This window comes from Haliotis cracherodii, unplaced genomic scaffold, assembly GCF_022045235.1.
Source record: "Haliotis cracherodii isolate W230 unplaced genomic scaffold, xgHalCrac1.p SCAF_30, whole genome shotgun sequence".
Lineage (NCBI taxonomy): Eukaryota > Metazoa > Mollusca > Gastropoda > Lepetellida > Haliotidae > Haliotis > Haliotis cracherodii.
The window spans coordinates 1901250-1918390 of NW_027266287.1; the positions used below are offsets into that span (position 1 = coordinate 1901250).

The 17141-nt window shown below is 40.1% G+C and overlaps 1 protein-coding gene across 1 annotated transcript; it reads left to right on the forward strand.

The window, feature by feature from the left end:
• The first annotated feature begins 13253 nt into the window (after nucleotides 1–13253).
• Nucleotides 13254–16590, forward strand: LOC139477058 (polypeptide N-acetylgalactosaminyltransferase-like). The gene is made up of 3 exons (XM_071259619.1): nucleotides 13254–13650; nucleotides 14429–14524; nucleotides 15646–16590. The coding sequence occupies exons 1-3, from the start codon at nucleotides 13436–13438 to the stop codon at nucleotides 16544–16546; spliced, it is 1212 nt and encodes a 403-aa protein (XP_071115720.1). The 5' UTR covers nucleotides 13254–13435; the 3' UTR covers nucleotides 16547–16590.
• The last annotated feature ends 551 nt before the right edge of the window (nucleotides 16591–17141 follow it).

Below are 17141 nucleotides of genomic sequence, written 5' to 3' on the forward strand. Positions count from 1 at the left end.
CATCCAAACAGGGACACGTGAAAAGGGACCTCACACATTGTATTCATGTGGGAATCGAACCCGGGTCTTCTGTGTGACGTGCAAACGATTCACCAACAACTTGGCTATCCTACCGCCACTGCACGAAATGCTATACATCGTTCATAGGGTATATTATCAGGAAAGTGTCAGAATAATACATGTGCTTCTCACACGTCGCGTAGCATCGGTGCATTAAGCCTATTGTGAATTTCGGGTTTATGGAATATTGCTGAGTGGGGCCGTAAACAAACAAACAAACAAACAAACAAACAAACAAATAAACAAATAAGACGATGTCCTTTTCTGGCATCAGCTGACCCATATTTTTCAACCTTGCGTTGGCGTAGAATCTGGGATTCGAACCCATGATAAGTGGATCCTATAACGGGACGCAACTCGGAACAGCGAACCAACGTCACTCAGATGTATATCACCCCCAGCCTTCTCAATATTGTAGAGAGCATTCATAAGCACACATCTTCAACAAAGAGCAAAATTAAAACAAAGCATTAATACATGACTAGTTTAGACATTTGATGCAGAGTGAAATATACATTGACGTTTTGACCCATGTGATCGTTGTTTGCCAAGGCAGTAGCTATTGCAATCTCAAATTAACCTAATCAACTGGAGTGTTCAAAGGCTATTATCACCCCTTTGCCACAATGAGAGATACTGTGACGGGAGATCACACTTCAAATGGCAAACAAACAAGAGCGACGCGATAAATCGCAAAGAACAATGAAGAACGAAGTTCTATCATGTTCTATCATGACGTCATTTCTGGATAATCGACCATGCGCTCGCAACTTAATGGCGTCATATATTGGACGACGCTATTTTTGAGAGGGGGGTGTCTGGTAACTTGTTCCCCACAGATGTAGCTGGGCTGCGCAGATAAACGCAGTGGCCGAACGATCGCTTCCAAATATGGGAGAGATATGACAATATGTATTTGGACAAAAGGTTCAGATAATTGACGTGAGGATAGTGAGAATATGTGGGAAATACTAAACGTAGCCAACCTGTTCGTGAAATGGACTTTTCCGACATTTCCGAGGTCGGATCCTATTCAAGTCATCATCATTATAAGAATTTGGGGACATACATATGTATTTTTAAAACTTGTACATTTAAGAAACATTCTTAAAGAGGCTGTACATAATGTTGATATTTCATATAACAAATAAACGACTCGTGGTCGTTGTTTATCGTACAATAAAACACAGGGAGAATAAACGTAACCAATCGGGGCTGCGGGGCTCATGGTTTATTCTCCCTTCTGTGTTTTATTGTACGATAAACAACACACACTCGTCGTTTATTTCTTAACTACCGTGTGTACATCTTTATCATTCGACCACCACAGCAAGCCCTCCTTTACAATGATTCTTTAAATACTTCTGTTCCCTACGGTGGCTCATCAGGGACATGGAGTCATGGAGGGATATATATTTTGATTTTTCAGTTACTTTTATCGTAACCTTTTGCAAATTAACACAATTTGCCATACCAATATGTGATAAATCATGTATAAAAACAACCGAAAACATGGAAAATGTACTTCCAAGTAGCTATTGAATCGCTGAAATGTGAAGCGAAAATGTCAAAAACAAAAGCGAAAATGTCAAAAACTAAAATGATAATACAGAAAACTATTTCCACCGCGGATATAATATATTGGAAATGATTTTCTGTATTTTCATTTTAGTTTTTGACCTTTTCGTTTTTGCATTTGACATTTTCATTTTAGTTTTTGACCTTTTCGTTTTTGTTTTTGACATTTTCATTTTAGTTTTTGACATTTTCGCTTCACTTTTCAGCGATTCAGTATCTTCTTTATATATGACTTATCACATATTCGTATGACAAATCGTGTTAATTTGTAAAAGGTTACGATAACAGTAACAGTGAAATATCAAAATATTGGAAAACAGACTCCATGTCCCTTATGGGCCACCGTAGTTCCCCAAGATGAAAGGTTTGCTTTAATGCACAATACAGCTAATTGTCCCTGGTCTGTGAAATTAGTTTTTATTTATCCATGGTACATATGTAGTTGAGTTAGTATGGTTTTACGCCGCTTGTAGCAATATTCTAGCAATATCACAGCCGGGGACACCAGAAATGGGCTTCACACAGGGACGGGGGAGTCAGGCGCGACTAATTAACAGGTAAACATTCTTGTTACATCTTGTAACATATTGATACGGGTGGTAGGGTAGCCTTGTGGTTAAAGCGTTCGCTCGTCACGCCGAATACCCGGGTTCGACTCCCCACATGGGTATAATATGTGAAACCCATTTCTGGTGTCTCCCGCCGTGATACTGCTGGAATGCTGCTAAAAGCGGCGCAAAACCATACTCACTTATTTCTGTCTCATAACTTTCGAAAGACTTTCACGTTAAAAGAACAACCGTTCAAAACATGTTTTCCAAGTCTGTGTTGGTGAAAGGTGTTTGCAGGATTAGGAGTTATTAGCAAACAACAGGATTAACACACATGTTTTGGCAAATAAATAACATATTTTTAAGTGTGAATATTTCTGAAAAAATAATAAAATATGGCTATTGGCTGTTCAACTGGTATATATTCGTATATGAGCCATGCCATCTATTTATGCTGGTGCCAATCTCTAAGAACGGGGTTTTTAGTTTACAAAATATATGTCAGCGCAATATAATGAAACTGGATACACTGGACAATTGGATTTGACCAAAACATTACAAACGTTATCAAAACGTTACTAGGCTGTAAAACGTCGCTGAAACGCTGAAAACTTAAGGTCCAAAACACAACTGTGCGACCCGTATCAAATACATCAGCATCGAATAACCATTTTTTGTGTGTATCATAATAGCCATTATCAAACATGGGTGTATAGTTTTTTTGTCCGGCAGTTCTTGTCGATGTTGCCAACCGCATTCCGTGTTCAGTAGACCTTCCAACAATTCTACATTCTTAGCCACTCGAGTCCACAGATTCGTTCGAATCCGTTTCAGACCAGTCACACTTTTTTATCTAGCATTATGATATGAATAGGTTATGTACTAATTCATCCAGTGTATTAATCACTCACTCATGCGCCAAAGTGTTTGGAGGACTGACTACCTGTCAGTGTTAATGAGAGAATTTATACACGTTCCATTCCAAAGTGGCCCCACTACGATTCGGAGTTAGACCTATACTTGTGGCCTGAGTCGCCTAACGGATCGGAGACTGGTTGATTGCGTGTCATGGTACCCCGACGGCGTGGGTCGTTGTTCATAATATCAATCACTGGTTTGTCAGGATCAGCCTCGATTACTTACATGCTTTGTTTGTTTGTTTGTTGTTTAACGCCGCACACAACAATATTCCAGCTATATGACGGCGGTCTGTAAATAATCGAGTCTGGACCTGACAATCCAGTGATTGATATCATGAGCATCGATCCACGCATTTGGGACCGATGACACGTACATGCTTACATACTGATGGGACCTGTGAAGATTCGGGGTAGATAGGTCTTCAGCTTCAGCTACCCTTGCCTGTCGTACGAAGCGACTAACGGGATCGGGTGGTCCGGCTCGCTCACTTGGTTGTTGCATGTCATTGTATCCCAATTGCGTGGATCGATGTTCATGATGTCGATCACTGGATTGCCTGGTCCGGACTGGATTATTTACAGACTGCCGCCATATTGCTTGAATATTGCTGAGTGCGGGGTTAAACAACAAACAAACAAAACATATTGATGGAATATTGGTGAGAGCGCGTTAAACAACAAACAAGGAAACTCATGATAGTTCATGTTCTGTTATAAGAACACTGACATCACACGGTTTCATAAAAATGATATTAATTGCAATCTTTGTCTCTCCGGGAGGGCAGACATCAGTTAGAACCATAATTCAGAATAACGCCGCGTTTCTGATTATAACAAGTCAATGAAATTCGCTTTATTGTCCTGAAGCTTGAGACATCACGTGATCAATATTCACGCACAGTGTCGCATGGGCACAGATGTGCTGGCGGATTATCTGCTGTGAAATCCGCTCTCATGAGAATTGATGCAAACAGGCCAAGAGTCAATTGTACTGGCGAATCATTCCACTGATCAACAACAAGTCTCGGGATATTGGCCTCAGTGCCCTGGCGTCAAATGTACCCATACGTTTGTATGCAATACAATACATGAAGATATATATGACAAAGCCGCATCTAACATACATCATTCAAAATTAATAAAAAATAATTTCTTTACGAATCCGCAATCAAAAGGAATCTCATTGACGTCCCCGTGCTGTCGTGAATGGAATCGTTTGTCATTCGGAGATATTACCAAATTGTTACGTAAACGCATTACGCCCGAAAGAAACCTTTAACCACAAGCGACGAGAGATTGCCGTGGTATTATATTAGAAGCCTATGAAACCCAGTTAATGCTGACTGTGTTTACGTTTTCTTTGATGATTCGCAATCATAACTGACAATAACGCTGACACTCATTGCTATTGAAGCGCCCTCGGGCGGGAGAGGGCAATGGCTGATAACGGTAAAGAGTGGTATAACGGTAGATAGAATCTGGGACAGACTCGATGTCTCTGGGACACGCTATGGAATGACCATCTATGTCTGTGAGTCTGTTTTTATTGATGTCAGGTCATTGAGTTTGCACAATGTTTTGGCGAACCGTTTGGGCTTTGGGCCAGATAATCATGAGTTATTTTGTTTGTTATTTGTTATTTTTTCTTGGTTAAAATGAATAAATGGAGGAGGCTAAATAAATACAAAATAAATAAATAAGAACTCTTTCCACAATCATAAGTAATATTTGCTTAAAACAGAGACATTCGAACGATTCCGACTATATCAGAAGCAAGTGTTTATGAATCACTACCAAATGTTGATGGTTGAGTTGAGGTTAATTTCTTAAAGAACGCTACTGAAATAAAAGCTAAAACGAAACTTAAAAAATTAAGATGTAGGTGCATTAATTTACTGATTTTCCTCAAAAAAATTAACAGTAATAACTAGAATGAAAACATTAAGATATTATAACAATTCTCTAGATTTCAGTGATTTGTTTTACAATATAATTTTATTTTGGGACATTTTGGGAATTAACACGTGATCGTGGAAGGACCCGGATCTATCAAAACTTCACGAGCTAATTAGCTCATTAAACCACAATAGTTCATTAAACTTAATTAAACTCGTTTATGTTTCTTGAATTAGTGGCGGTATTAAAACAGGCTGCTCGAACACTAATATCAACACTTAAAGATAATGATTCAAAAACAATATTTCCTTTGCGTGTTTGTTTGTTTGTTTGTTTAACGCCGCACTAGCAATATTCCGGATATATGACTGCGGTCTATAAAAAATCGACTCTGTACGGGAGAGCCAATGCTTGTCGTAAAAGGTGACTATGCTTGTCGTAAGAGGCGACTAACGGGATCGGGTGGTCAGGCTCGCTGACTTGGTTGATGCATGTCATTGTATCCCAATTGCGTAGATCGATGCTCATGATGTCAATCACTGGATAGTCTGGTCCAGACTTGATTATGTACAAGACTGCCATCAAATATCTGGAATATTGCCGAGTGCGGCGTTAAACAACAAACAAAAAAGCGATTTATTTATAATTTAGTTAGTCTTGTATAAACGTAGTTACTTATTTAGAATGTTTTTTTCTGAATATATTGGAAGATACCTGTATCAACAACTTTTGGAAATTATGGTTCCAACACGGTGACTGTAAACAAAAGCACGTGCGTACCTGCACTAGAGTGGCCATGGCTAACATTGACTAAAACGGTCATTGAACTTTCTGGACATATGTTAGTGATCTGGATTAAAAGGTGACTATGCTTGTCTTAAGAGGCGACTAACGGGATCGGGTGGTCAGGCTCACTGACTTGGTTGATGCATGTCATCGATCCCAATTGCGTAGATCGATGTTCATGAGATCAATCACTGGATTGTCTGGCCCAGACTCGTTTATTTACAGACCGCCATCATATAGCTGGAATATTGTTGAGTGTAGCGTTAAACAAACAAACAAACAAACAAACAAACAAACAAACAAACAAACTACTCTCAGTTCGGACTTCAAAGAAAACCGTACACTGTTTGGCCATCTTCAGAAACACAAGCTTCACAAAAGTCCGGCGTTAAACAACAAACCAACCAACCAACTATTGCCGAGAGCACGCGTCTGAGGAGTGTGCAGGATAGAAGACGTCGACTTCAGATGGCTTTTATGAGATTTAAAACCCGATTCTAAGGGATATTTATCTCTCAGATTCGGCTTTTAAATCTCATAAACACCCGAGGGTAAGAGATTTATCTTATTTATAAACCAAAAAAAAAGAGACTCAAAACAACATTTATCAACATTCTTATGTTTCAAACATACTGCCATGAACCTTAAGAAGCGGCCGTAAAATATCTGTTGTAGGCGTACAGTTACTTGAAAAAGACATTCTTAAAAGCATTGTGATTTATCAGCGCTTCTGTAACTTATTGGTATACTCACCGGGCGACAGATACGAAGGTTGAATGTTCCATTCGCTGGAATATGAAGAAAACGTTGGTTTTACATTTCATTATATTGTGTTCACATGCAAAATAAATCTTATCGAGAAACATTCATATATTACATAATAAACGGATGTTGTATTGACAAAATCCCGGGGTATCATATAATATTATATAACATATATCCCTGGGATGTTATATCAAAGCCAAGGGATATTATAACATCCCTCTTCGTGATTTGGGGGCACTGCGCCATTGCGTTTACCTGCGTTGCATAGCTAAATCTATGGGGACCAACATACTTGACTTCCCTCTCAAAAATAACAGAGTGAGTGAGGTTTTACGCCGCTTTTAGAAATATTCCAGCAATATCACGGCGGGGGACACCAGAAATGGGCTTCAAACATAGCACCCATGTCGGGAATCGAACTCGGGTCTTCGGCGTGACGAGCGAACGCTTTAACCACTGGGCTACCCGACCGCCCCTATATATCGTTATAACCACGAGTTACTTTACGTGAATGTTTTGAACACAAAGCGGTGATAATGTGATTTATTGCATGTGTGGTGACGTTTCCGACAATATGTTATAGGGAAACCCACGCACATTGTCAAAGGGGAATAATCAATGTATGAATGCCGTTGATAAAAGGCATTGTGATAAGTAGGCGTGGAGACATATTTATAAGATGGTGGCATGGTGTTGACGTCGCTTTCAAGATAAGGGACCAGTCATTTTTTAGAGGGGAGGGGGGGGTCAGAGGGAATCAGGGGAGTGTCACCTAAATATATAACAGTCTCCAGGGGAGGGTTATAAAAAGATATAAACCTATTTCGGGAGGGTCATGCATAGAAAAGTAGGTTCATTTGTCTTTTCAGGGAGGGCCTCCGACTACCCACCCCGAAATTAATAACCGGTCCCTTATAAATGGCTGCTTGTACTGATCCCGACTTGTGCCGGTTTTATAACACTAGCCCCAAAGGCTGGCCTTTCCTTGTTTATCATCTTGAATGCTGAGAGCGAGGCAGGAATTAAGAGAGAAGATACATAACATATATATTCCGTTGCATAAATCTGTTTCTTAATCAAACTGAGGGCGCCATGCTTGATCTAATCGCTTGTTTGAGCATTCGGGTCCCCTCGGCTTATTCCGTTACCTACGTAATATATGGGATCCGAATGAGGTGAACGTTTCGACGTGCAGGCGTACACAGAGGCCATAAATGAGGCCACCTGTTGATGCCACGTGCAGTACAACGTGCCCCCTGGTAGCAGATGGCGTCGTCTAACGGGAACAAACCCGTTGGCGGTTATTATTGTGTACATGACTTAGTCCTTCGCGGTGAGTTAAACAAATCTGAATCAGAAAGATCACTGCCAAGTGACGTGTCTCATAAGAAGCGTAGAAAGCATATTCGTCAAATCTAATATTTTTCATTTTCTTCGAAAATCAAACTGGTAAATAAATTAGTTTGGATGACATTTTTTAACAAGGAGTATTTTGCTCTCATTCATCCATTGTCGGTCAAAATGGCACAGTCGTATAGGGCGAAACAATTTGTAATATAGAGTTGCGTCCCTTTGGCATGCCAGTAACCTATGATCGTAGGACCCAATCCTGGTTGGCCCCGAGTATGTTTCTTGGTGTGCCAGCACTTATACCAAAGTGGTAAACGTCTGAGACCTGCATCAATTCGGGCTTTCCTCACACATTAAGCTGACACATGATGATGATGATGATGATGTTTCAATACTACCCACTCACTAATTACTTCTTGTTGTCAATCACCCCTTTCATGGACCGCCATCAAATAGCTGCTATCTAGATGAACCACAAACAAGCAAACAAAACTTCAACAGACCTCAGTTATTTGCGAAATAGGAATAGTCAATTACAGCCAACTTTAGTTTTGAGAAACAAATCCAAAAGTCACGCCGTTTTCTGTATCGGCAAGTGTTTCGATTTATTCACAATGTGACGACGGATTAATAATAAAAACGTGTCAGTTATTGATAACATTATGAGAAGACTAAAATACTACTACTACTACTACTACTACTACTACTACTACTACTACTAATAAGGCTGTACTCGTCCTTTCATATTCTTTTGGTGTTGTTGATTGGACGAAACAAGAAATTCATGGTATTGACACCCTCACACGAAGAATCATGTCAGACAATAGATCCCACCACCCTCCCTCTTCCCCCAATCGCTTATATTCACCAATCATTACAGGAGGACGTGGTTTGATTGACGTTGGGGCTCTTCATGATAGAATTGTTTTGTGCACTTTTGCACACATTTATTTGTCTGATGATCCTCTTGTGAAGCATGTCAAGACTCATGATGAAAACAAGGCATTCCACAGTTTTCTAAAACGAGCCAAGGATGTGGGACATAATCTCAATGTTGATGGTTCTGTACGGCTGGATGGTACATAAATGAGTGTCAACCAAGCGAAGTGCCATATAAAGTCGGCCCAGACTCAGTTTTTAAAGGAGAGACTATCTGAACGACCACTGCATCGAGTTTATGTGCAGTGTGTTGAGAAGATCAGCAATCCTGCAGAGTCTTTCGCTTGGATGAAGTCGGCTGGCCTGAAAAGTGAAACAGGAGGCTCTCTGTTTGATGCTCAGGACCAGTTACTTCCCACCCGAAACCGTCAATGTGTGATTTTGCATCAAAATGTAAATATGAAATGTAGATTATGTTATGAATTTAATGTGACTGTCCAACACATTGTCAGTGGTTACAATTGTTTTTGGAATAGGCCCATTTACAACCTCAGACGTATCCTGGCCATCAAACCTGATCTTGTCCTTTTTGATAAATCAAATGAAATAATTTATATCATGGAATTTTCTGTCCCCTTTAACACTGATGTGATTGACAAGATTGAGGAAAACATGGCAAATATGCGGACCTCGCTTTCGAAATGTCACGCTTGCATCCCAAGTACCAAGTTGTCCGACTCCCCATTGTTCTCGGTGCCTTAGGTTTGGTACCTCCCAATCTGTTGACTGACATCGGGAGAGTACCCGTGTTTGCTTCCAGGAATACAGCCCTTCTGACAATCTGGATAATGCAGAAGGCTGCAGTGTTGGGGAGTCTTCACATTCTCCGAAAAGGTCTGGGTGGGTTTGACCAGGCAGCGCTTCCTGGGAGAAGTCCCATTCGCTCTCTGGGCTGCGTGTAGAGGGGGCAAGGACTCATAATAATAATAATGAGGAAATACGTGCATGTGTTTGTGACGGGTGCACCCATTAGGCAAGATATGTATTACCACTATTTAATAGTCATTCATAAAATCATTCCACGATATAGTCTGAATAGTGCAATCGACTCGGTTTTGTAGCTTTTATATTAGAGGCCAGTTGTGACCGGATCTGTGCGGATGTTATTCAGATACGTGGTGGTCGAACGGGTTGGTATATTTGGAAGCTGTTTCTCATCATTACACAATGGAATTCAACGGTGTAGCTGGATTTCTATCGCGCTGTTAATATATTCAAGTGAAGCAGCTGTGTATCGTTATCCAGGAGTAACATCGATCAGTTTATATCAATAATATTTCTGGGTTTGGTATGCGGATCTGGAGGGGTGGGGTGGGGTGGGGGAGGGGGGGGGGGGATTGGTGGTGTTGGCGGGTGTGTGTGGGGGGGGGGGGGGGGCGAATATATAGCGTGCACCCCTCCCCTCCCCAATATTGAAGCATACGAATCACGATGATTAGTGGCTGAGTGAGTTGGGTTTAACGTGCTTTAAACAATATTCCAGTTATATCACGTAGTGTAAGCTTCATGTGGGAGGAAAGCCCGAAGTAATGCAGGACATTTATCACTTTGGTGAAACCCACGAGCACGGGTATGTTGCTGACAAACCTAGAAACATAGATTCCCACCAAAACCGTAGGCGCATTTAAATCTAATTAAGTTTCCTCCATTTTATTATCTCGAAGGCACCCTTCATCTTATCCAAACTTCTATGCAGGGCTTCCATTTTTCATGAAATTCTGCATCCGTGCTTGGACCTATATGGCGGCGGCAATACCAGCAATCTCGGTTATTTGACGAAACAGATTCCATTTGGGGTATAAGGCGAAATAATGATGACAAATATATGTGTAGGTGACTTCATAGTTGAACCAATAGAGTATCCTCACACAGAGCAAGGTGACCATGCTTGTCGTAAGAGCCGACTAACGGGATTTGGTAGATCGATGTTCATGATCACTGGATTTTGTTGGTCCAGGCTGGTTCGTAGGAGAAACAGCTGTCTCCAGCCGGCAGTCTATTTTACATTTTGTCCGGTGACATACCTTCCTGAACCTTTATGGAAGATAAGTACCAGCATTAACACATACACACTTTAGAAGTATGGCCAGGAAAACATTTCTGCTGTTAGGTGGCCTTTTCGCCTTGACAGTTCTGTTTTTGTCCTTTTCGGCGACATCTACACGTTTGACTTTTCTGGATCGAGTAAGCCACCTACCGAGGATACAAATACCAGCTAGACAAAATCTTCCGAGGTATTTGTCATTTTCTTTTCTTTTTCTCACTTGTCTACTTTATTTCTAGTTCAGGTGGGTAAATCAGAGGAAGGAAATTGGCTATTTGATTGCTATTGAACATATTAGATCATCTGACTGTAAATGCTAGAACGCTTAACTACCACAAATCATTTTTACCCGACACAGTGCGAATGTGGAATGAATTACCGGATAATGTTCAGTCAAAATATGCTGTAAATGACTTCACTTAATGTATCACCAAGACAGAAAATCCTAAAAGATTTAGCTTTAACTTAGACTATGGTACCCGTTTCTGTCAAATTATCCATTGCCGCCTCAGATTAGGATGCAGTGATTTAAATGCACACACATATCATAGAGTCTACTACCTGCTCCTGTGGATATCATTATGAGGATCCTACAGATTACTTCTTTTCATGTCGCAACTACTGCAATCTGTACTACTATATGATTGGTTGGTTAGTTGTTTAACGCCGCAGTCAGCAATATTCCAGCTATATGGCGGCGGTGTGTAACTAATCGAGTCTGGACCAGACAATCCAGTGATTGATATCATGATCCACGCAATTGGGATCGATGACATGTATCAACCAAGTCAGCGAGCCTGACCACCCGATCCCGTTAGTCGCCTTTTACGACTAGCATAGTCGCCTTTTACGACAAGCATGGGTTGCTGAAGACCTATTCCAGCCCGGAATCTTCACGGGTCGTACTACTATATAAAGGGATATGACTTGGATTCAGTATAATATGGAAATGCTACAACATCTACTAATACTAACCTTTCTATTGTACAATCTGTCCATTTGTTCATTGCAAAATCAAAAAGATTTAAAATCTAAATATGTCTTCATAACGATTACGTCGATCAAATACTTGTTTGTATGTGTGATATGCTGGTATGCTCTTTGTTTATGTACCGATATATGTATTTGTGTATTTGGGTATTTGTGTGTGACTTCTTTATCATCATATCATTTGCAACAGTAGGCACAATCAATCTAAATTTATTATTTTATGTACAGTTTACTCTTATTAATTGTTAAATGTTCTTTGTAGGGAGAGGATGAACCAGTTCACCAATCCCGTTCCTTTTTCTTGAAATAAATATTGTTTAAATCATATCAGATCATCGATATACCTGAAGCTAAAGTTAAACTTCTTGGCTATTCCGATTTATATGCACAAAGAATCAGATCCGCAAGAAGGGGAGCAGCACACTTGATGGCTATGGGAATGCCTACTTCTCGCCTAAATGTCTTACCCCCCAAATGAACAATGATTAGGGCATTTACTGGGCTGTAGTTCTGGGCTGGATAACTTTATTAGGCAACGACTTTAGTAATTATAGTCTTGACCTGTGTTTTGTTTAATATCCCGTTTTCGAAATCAATCCAAAGAAAATTCATTTTTTTACACGGCCAAAATAAACGTTCAATAGTTTCTTTGAACTCTAGACCCGTTATGATCCGGGATAGAATAGATCTTCAGCAATCCATGCTTGCCAAAAAGGTCGTCTAAGCTTCTCGTAAGAGGCGACTAACCGGATCGGGTGGTCAGGCTTGGTTGATGCATGTCATCAATCCCAATTGCGACGATCGATTCTCATGATGTCACTCACTGGATTGTCTGGTCCAGGCTCGATTATTTACAGACCTCGTGTGATAAGGCTCGCTGACTTGGTTGATGCAGGTCATCGTATTCCAATTGAGTAGATCGATGTTCACGATGTCAATCACTGGATTGTCTGGATCAGACTCGAGTATTTACAGACCGCCGACATATAGCTGGAATATTGCTGAGTGGGTCGTTATACAACAAAGAAATAAGTCTTACTGGGGACCTATTAAAACAGGAATAAGATGTGAAAGTAAAAGTCACTGACATGAAAAAAATGCCTTACTCATTTCTTATGATTACATGATTATCATTATGAATACATTTCAGGATCCAATCTTGGAGGAATACTGTGCGACGAATACCTGATTCAAACCTTCATTCAAACAACAACACTCAAAATTTAAATGATTTTCTTCTTAAAATCGTCAAAAGACATCACCTTCCGAATGATTCTTATTTTGGTTACAATGTTTCAATTAGTGACAAACTGCCAATGTACAGAAACTTAAGTGATCGACGCAATCAGAAATGCCGTTACATAAAGTATAATTTGACAGGTCAGGTGACAGTGTCTGTTATAATACCATTCTACAACGAAGCATTGACGCCATTGCTACGTCATATACACACACTATTACACCGAACACCCTCCAACCTATTACAAGAAATCATACTGGTGGATGACAAAAGCACATTGACGTATCTGGGAGACGATTTAGATCGATACTTTCAAATGCTGGACAAGAGAATAAGGATAATAAGAAACAAGAAAAAACAAGGATTGATAAGAACCCGAATGAACGGTGCAAGGCAAGCAAGAGGAGACGTGCTTGTGTTCCTAGATGCACACATGGAAGTGGGCGTAGCGTGGCTGGAGCCCCTCTTGGAACGAATTGTCAGTCAATCACGTATTGTGGTTCAACCCTTGTTCTTAGGCATTAGGTACAGGTAAGTTAAGACTATTTGTAATATTCTTCTGATAATAGTAAATGATATTACAGAATGTAGTGAAGGTAACTTGCATATTAAGTATATAAGTTGTTATGCATTTTGGGAAGTCATTGATGACAAAACTTGATTCAGAGAGAGTACTATGTTTTAGGAATACCAGAGAGTTCGAAATTGGATGCTGTATTGCATTCTATCACGACCTGACTCTGAAACACTCGTCAGTGTCATGTCAGTGCTAGGCATCTAGGACCTGCAACACACAGTGATATAACTGAAATATTGTGAAATCTCAACTCACTGGCATTCTTGATTTATTCGATAGTGGATATATATTTCATTCACTTAATATCTGTCTTCATATCAATACCTGAAAGTGACATAATTGAGTTGACACAAATATGGCTGAAAGATACTGCCTTTGACTACAACATGGTTCTGGTGATGTTTAGGTGAACACCACGTTAAGATAAGGAATCATTCAGCGTTCTTCTGCACCATCAGGCAAGGGCGCTTTGCAATGATCTGCGGCGCTGTTATATGTCGATTGCATTCGTAACTTTCCTGGATTAATTATTTGAGAATGTAATCCAAGATACATTTGTAAGACTCGCTGTATAGTCTTAGCTCTAAACCCATACTTGTGGATTTCTTCAAGGCAATAAGAAAACATACAAAAATATTGATAAGAACTTCTGGTTTATTGTATTTAGAGACGTTTCGATGTAGATACGTCAAAGTTTTATTCATGTACTTCGTCACTCACTTACTGTTTCAGTCACCCAAAACCAATTACAAATTCAGTTGCCAATGAGGAGGAATTTGACAGTGAAGCAAATGATTTTGCCAGGCCTGGCATGTCGTGGGACCTGAGGTAAAAATAAACCAATGTTTAGTGTGGTGCGTTCATCTATCCCTGTTGTGCCAAACAAATTAAATATAAAACGTCAACGCCACTCTCAGTTGTCTTCCACTTGGAGTTAAAGTTCAAACAGTAATGGAAATTATATGAGCAGAATGCTGAAAATCAGTGATGACGCCAGATGTCCACGAATAGGAAAGCATGTCCTGCTCCACCTGTGGCACCCGACACTCAACATAGGACAGCGGCCTGTAAATCCAGTGATAGAGTCTGCACCAAATAATACAGTGCCATGATAATGCTGTTTTGAAGTAGCTATTATCAAAGGGAAACGTATCTGGGGGCCACAATGAGCTACAGGTTGATCAATATGTTGTGTTCACAACAACCGCTTATCAAGAAAGTGAGTGAGTGAGTGAGTATGGTTTTACGCCGCTTTTAGCAATATTCCAGCAATATCACGGCGGGGGACACCAGAAATGGGCTTCACACATTGTACCAATGTCGGGAATCGAACCCGGGTCTTTGGCGTGACGAGCGAACGCTTTAACCACTAGGCCACCCGACAGCCCCTTATCAAGAAAGACCACAATAGGTTAATACCCATCAATATATTGCATCCTTTCCTTTCAATTTTTTGTCATTTTCGAAGAGGCAAATGAAACTATCCAGACATCTAACCAGTACTCATAGAACACATTAATTGAATTCTGAACTAATTAAGGTTCAAATGAAAAGTTCCCTAAAATGAAAATATCTTTAGAACACGAATTCATTTCAAGTTTCAAAGGAAATGGTTTTCAAAATATATCATATAATATGATAAAAAATCTGATCACAAATCCTTTTGATCTTATGAATGAATATAGGGGAATGTCCTTCCTTTTGTAAATGTCATTGTAATCTCCATTTAATACTTACGAAAATAAAATTGTATCCACAAATCGTGTACATATTTTAACGTGATATTTATAATTCACTTCAATGAGTTCTACGAAAACACGATGTACTTTTACCAGGAACAATAAAAAAAAAAGAAAAAAAAAAAAAAAGAAAAGAAAGAAAATCACTTCATTATCACCTGTCCAGATGTAAATAGACGAGAGATAATACAAGGAATGACATCTTTGCAGGCAAGACTGGTTCCCGTTCCCCCCATATCTGTACCAAGTTGGATATAACCAAAACAGTGCGATGCCAACACCTGGGTTACAAGGGTCGTGCATTGTTGCTCGAAGATCTTATTTCATGAGCATCCGAGGATTTGATGAAGGACTGAACATCTGGGGAGGAGAACAGCTGGAACTGGCATTAAAAGTTTGGATGACTGGAGGAAGAGTTGAGACCGTGCCATGCTCTCATATTGGTCATGTGTTTAAAGACAATCCTAACATACAAACAGAAGAAGAGAATGATATTTTGATCAAGAATTGTCTACGCATTGCTGAAATATGGATGGATGAATATGCAGAGTTTGTGTTCGCAAGTGCTAGAGCAGGTTCTCATTCAACAAGTCTACCTACCTTCACGTCGAAAGAAGTCCAATCCATTAACGAGGGTAGGGTTTTCAGGGAAAATATTGGGAGTGAAAGCTTTGAATGGTACCTCACGCATGTATTTCCTGAACTGAAAGTACCATCAAGGCATGACATATTGTGGGGAGAAATCAAGAACAATGAAATGTGTCTGTTTGTCAAGGATAATCAGGTTATTGATATTGACAATGTATGTGAGTCATATGGCATTTCATGCAGAACAATCTTTTCTCTTGATCAGTTGGGAAGACTCAGGAATGATGACCAGTGTTTTGGCTTGGATGCAGACACTATGAGTATTGAGACGGTCACGTGTGACGAGGCTGAACCCGGGGGCGGATGGGAATATACAGAGCATGATCAACTGATGTACAACAGCCCTCACGGGGCATATTGCATAGGTTATGTTAAATCAGAGAACATCATACACTTGGAACCTTGCAAACCTACAAATGATCACCAGTCATGGGACTTTCAGATACGGTTTGAATGGGATTAAGCGTCACAAAGTTCGAACCTAGAGTTGAATATATGGAAGTTTGATAAATAGAGGTTATCACGCGAGTGTGTTTGGGGATGGTAAATATCCTGCATTAGGAATAAACACTATGTATTTAGCTCGCCAAGAATCGCTAAATACAATGTCCCCAAACACACAAGCGTGATAACCTCTTTATCAAATAATATCATTCTTTAATTCTGGGCTTGAAAATCGCTTTCCCTCTCTCACAAACATTACCTAAAGTTTTCCTGGAATGTGCGCATTAATATTTATTACGTCACAGGGTAAGTGATGTGTCAGTCGGACAGTGACTGGAGCCAATATAGTTCCAACTGAAATCTGTTTCTTATACAGTGGCGAAGCAACATATACGCAAAACATCAACTGTTTTTACTTGCATTTCGCGGCAATCCATCGGTCTGTCCGCTACAGTAACTGCCCTTTGTCAAAGGGAAGCTACTCTAACCCTAGTCTATGAGACGTCACGGCCACGTTCAGACGTTGTTGATAGTCGGCCTGTCCTGTCATAACGTTAAAAAGTGATGTACACACAGCGACAAAACGAAACAAGGTAACAATTCACACACATTTC

Bases quoted from the DNA above. Each gene is read 5' to 3' on its own strand.
- LOC139477058 (XM_071259619.1), top strand. From the start codon at position 13,436: ATGCTGGACAAGAGAATAAGGATAATAAGAAACAAGAAAAAACAAGGA. The intron at 13,651-14,428 runs GTAAGTTAAGAC...TTACTGTTTCAG, and splicing joins TTCTTAGGCATTAGGTACAG to TCACCCAAAACCAATTACAA. The intron at 14,525-15,645 runs GTAAAAATAAAC...ACATCTTTGCAG, and splicing joins GGCATGTCGTGGGACCTGAG to GCAAGACTGGTTCCCGTTCC.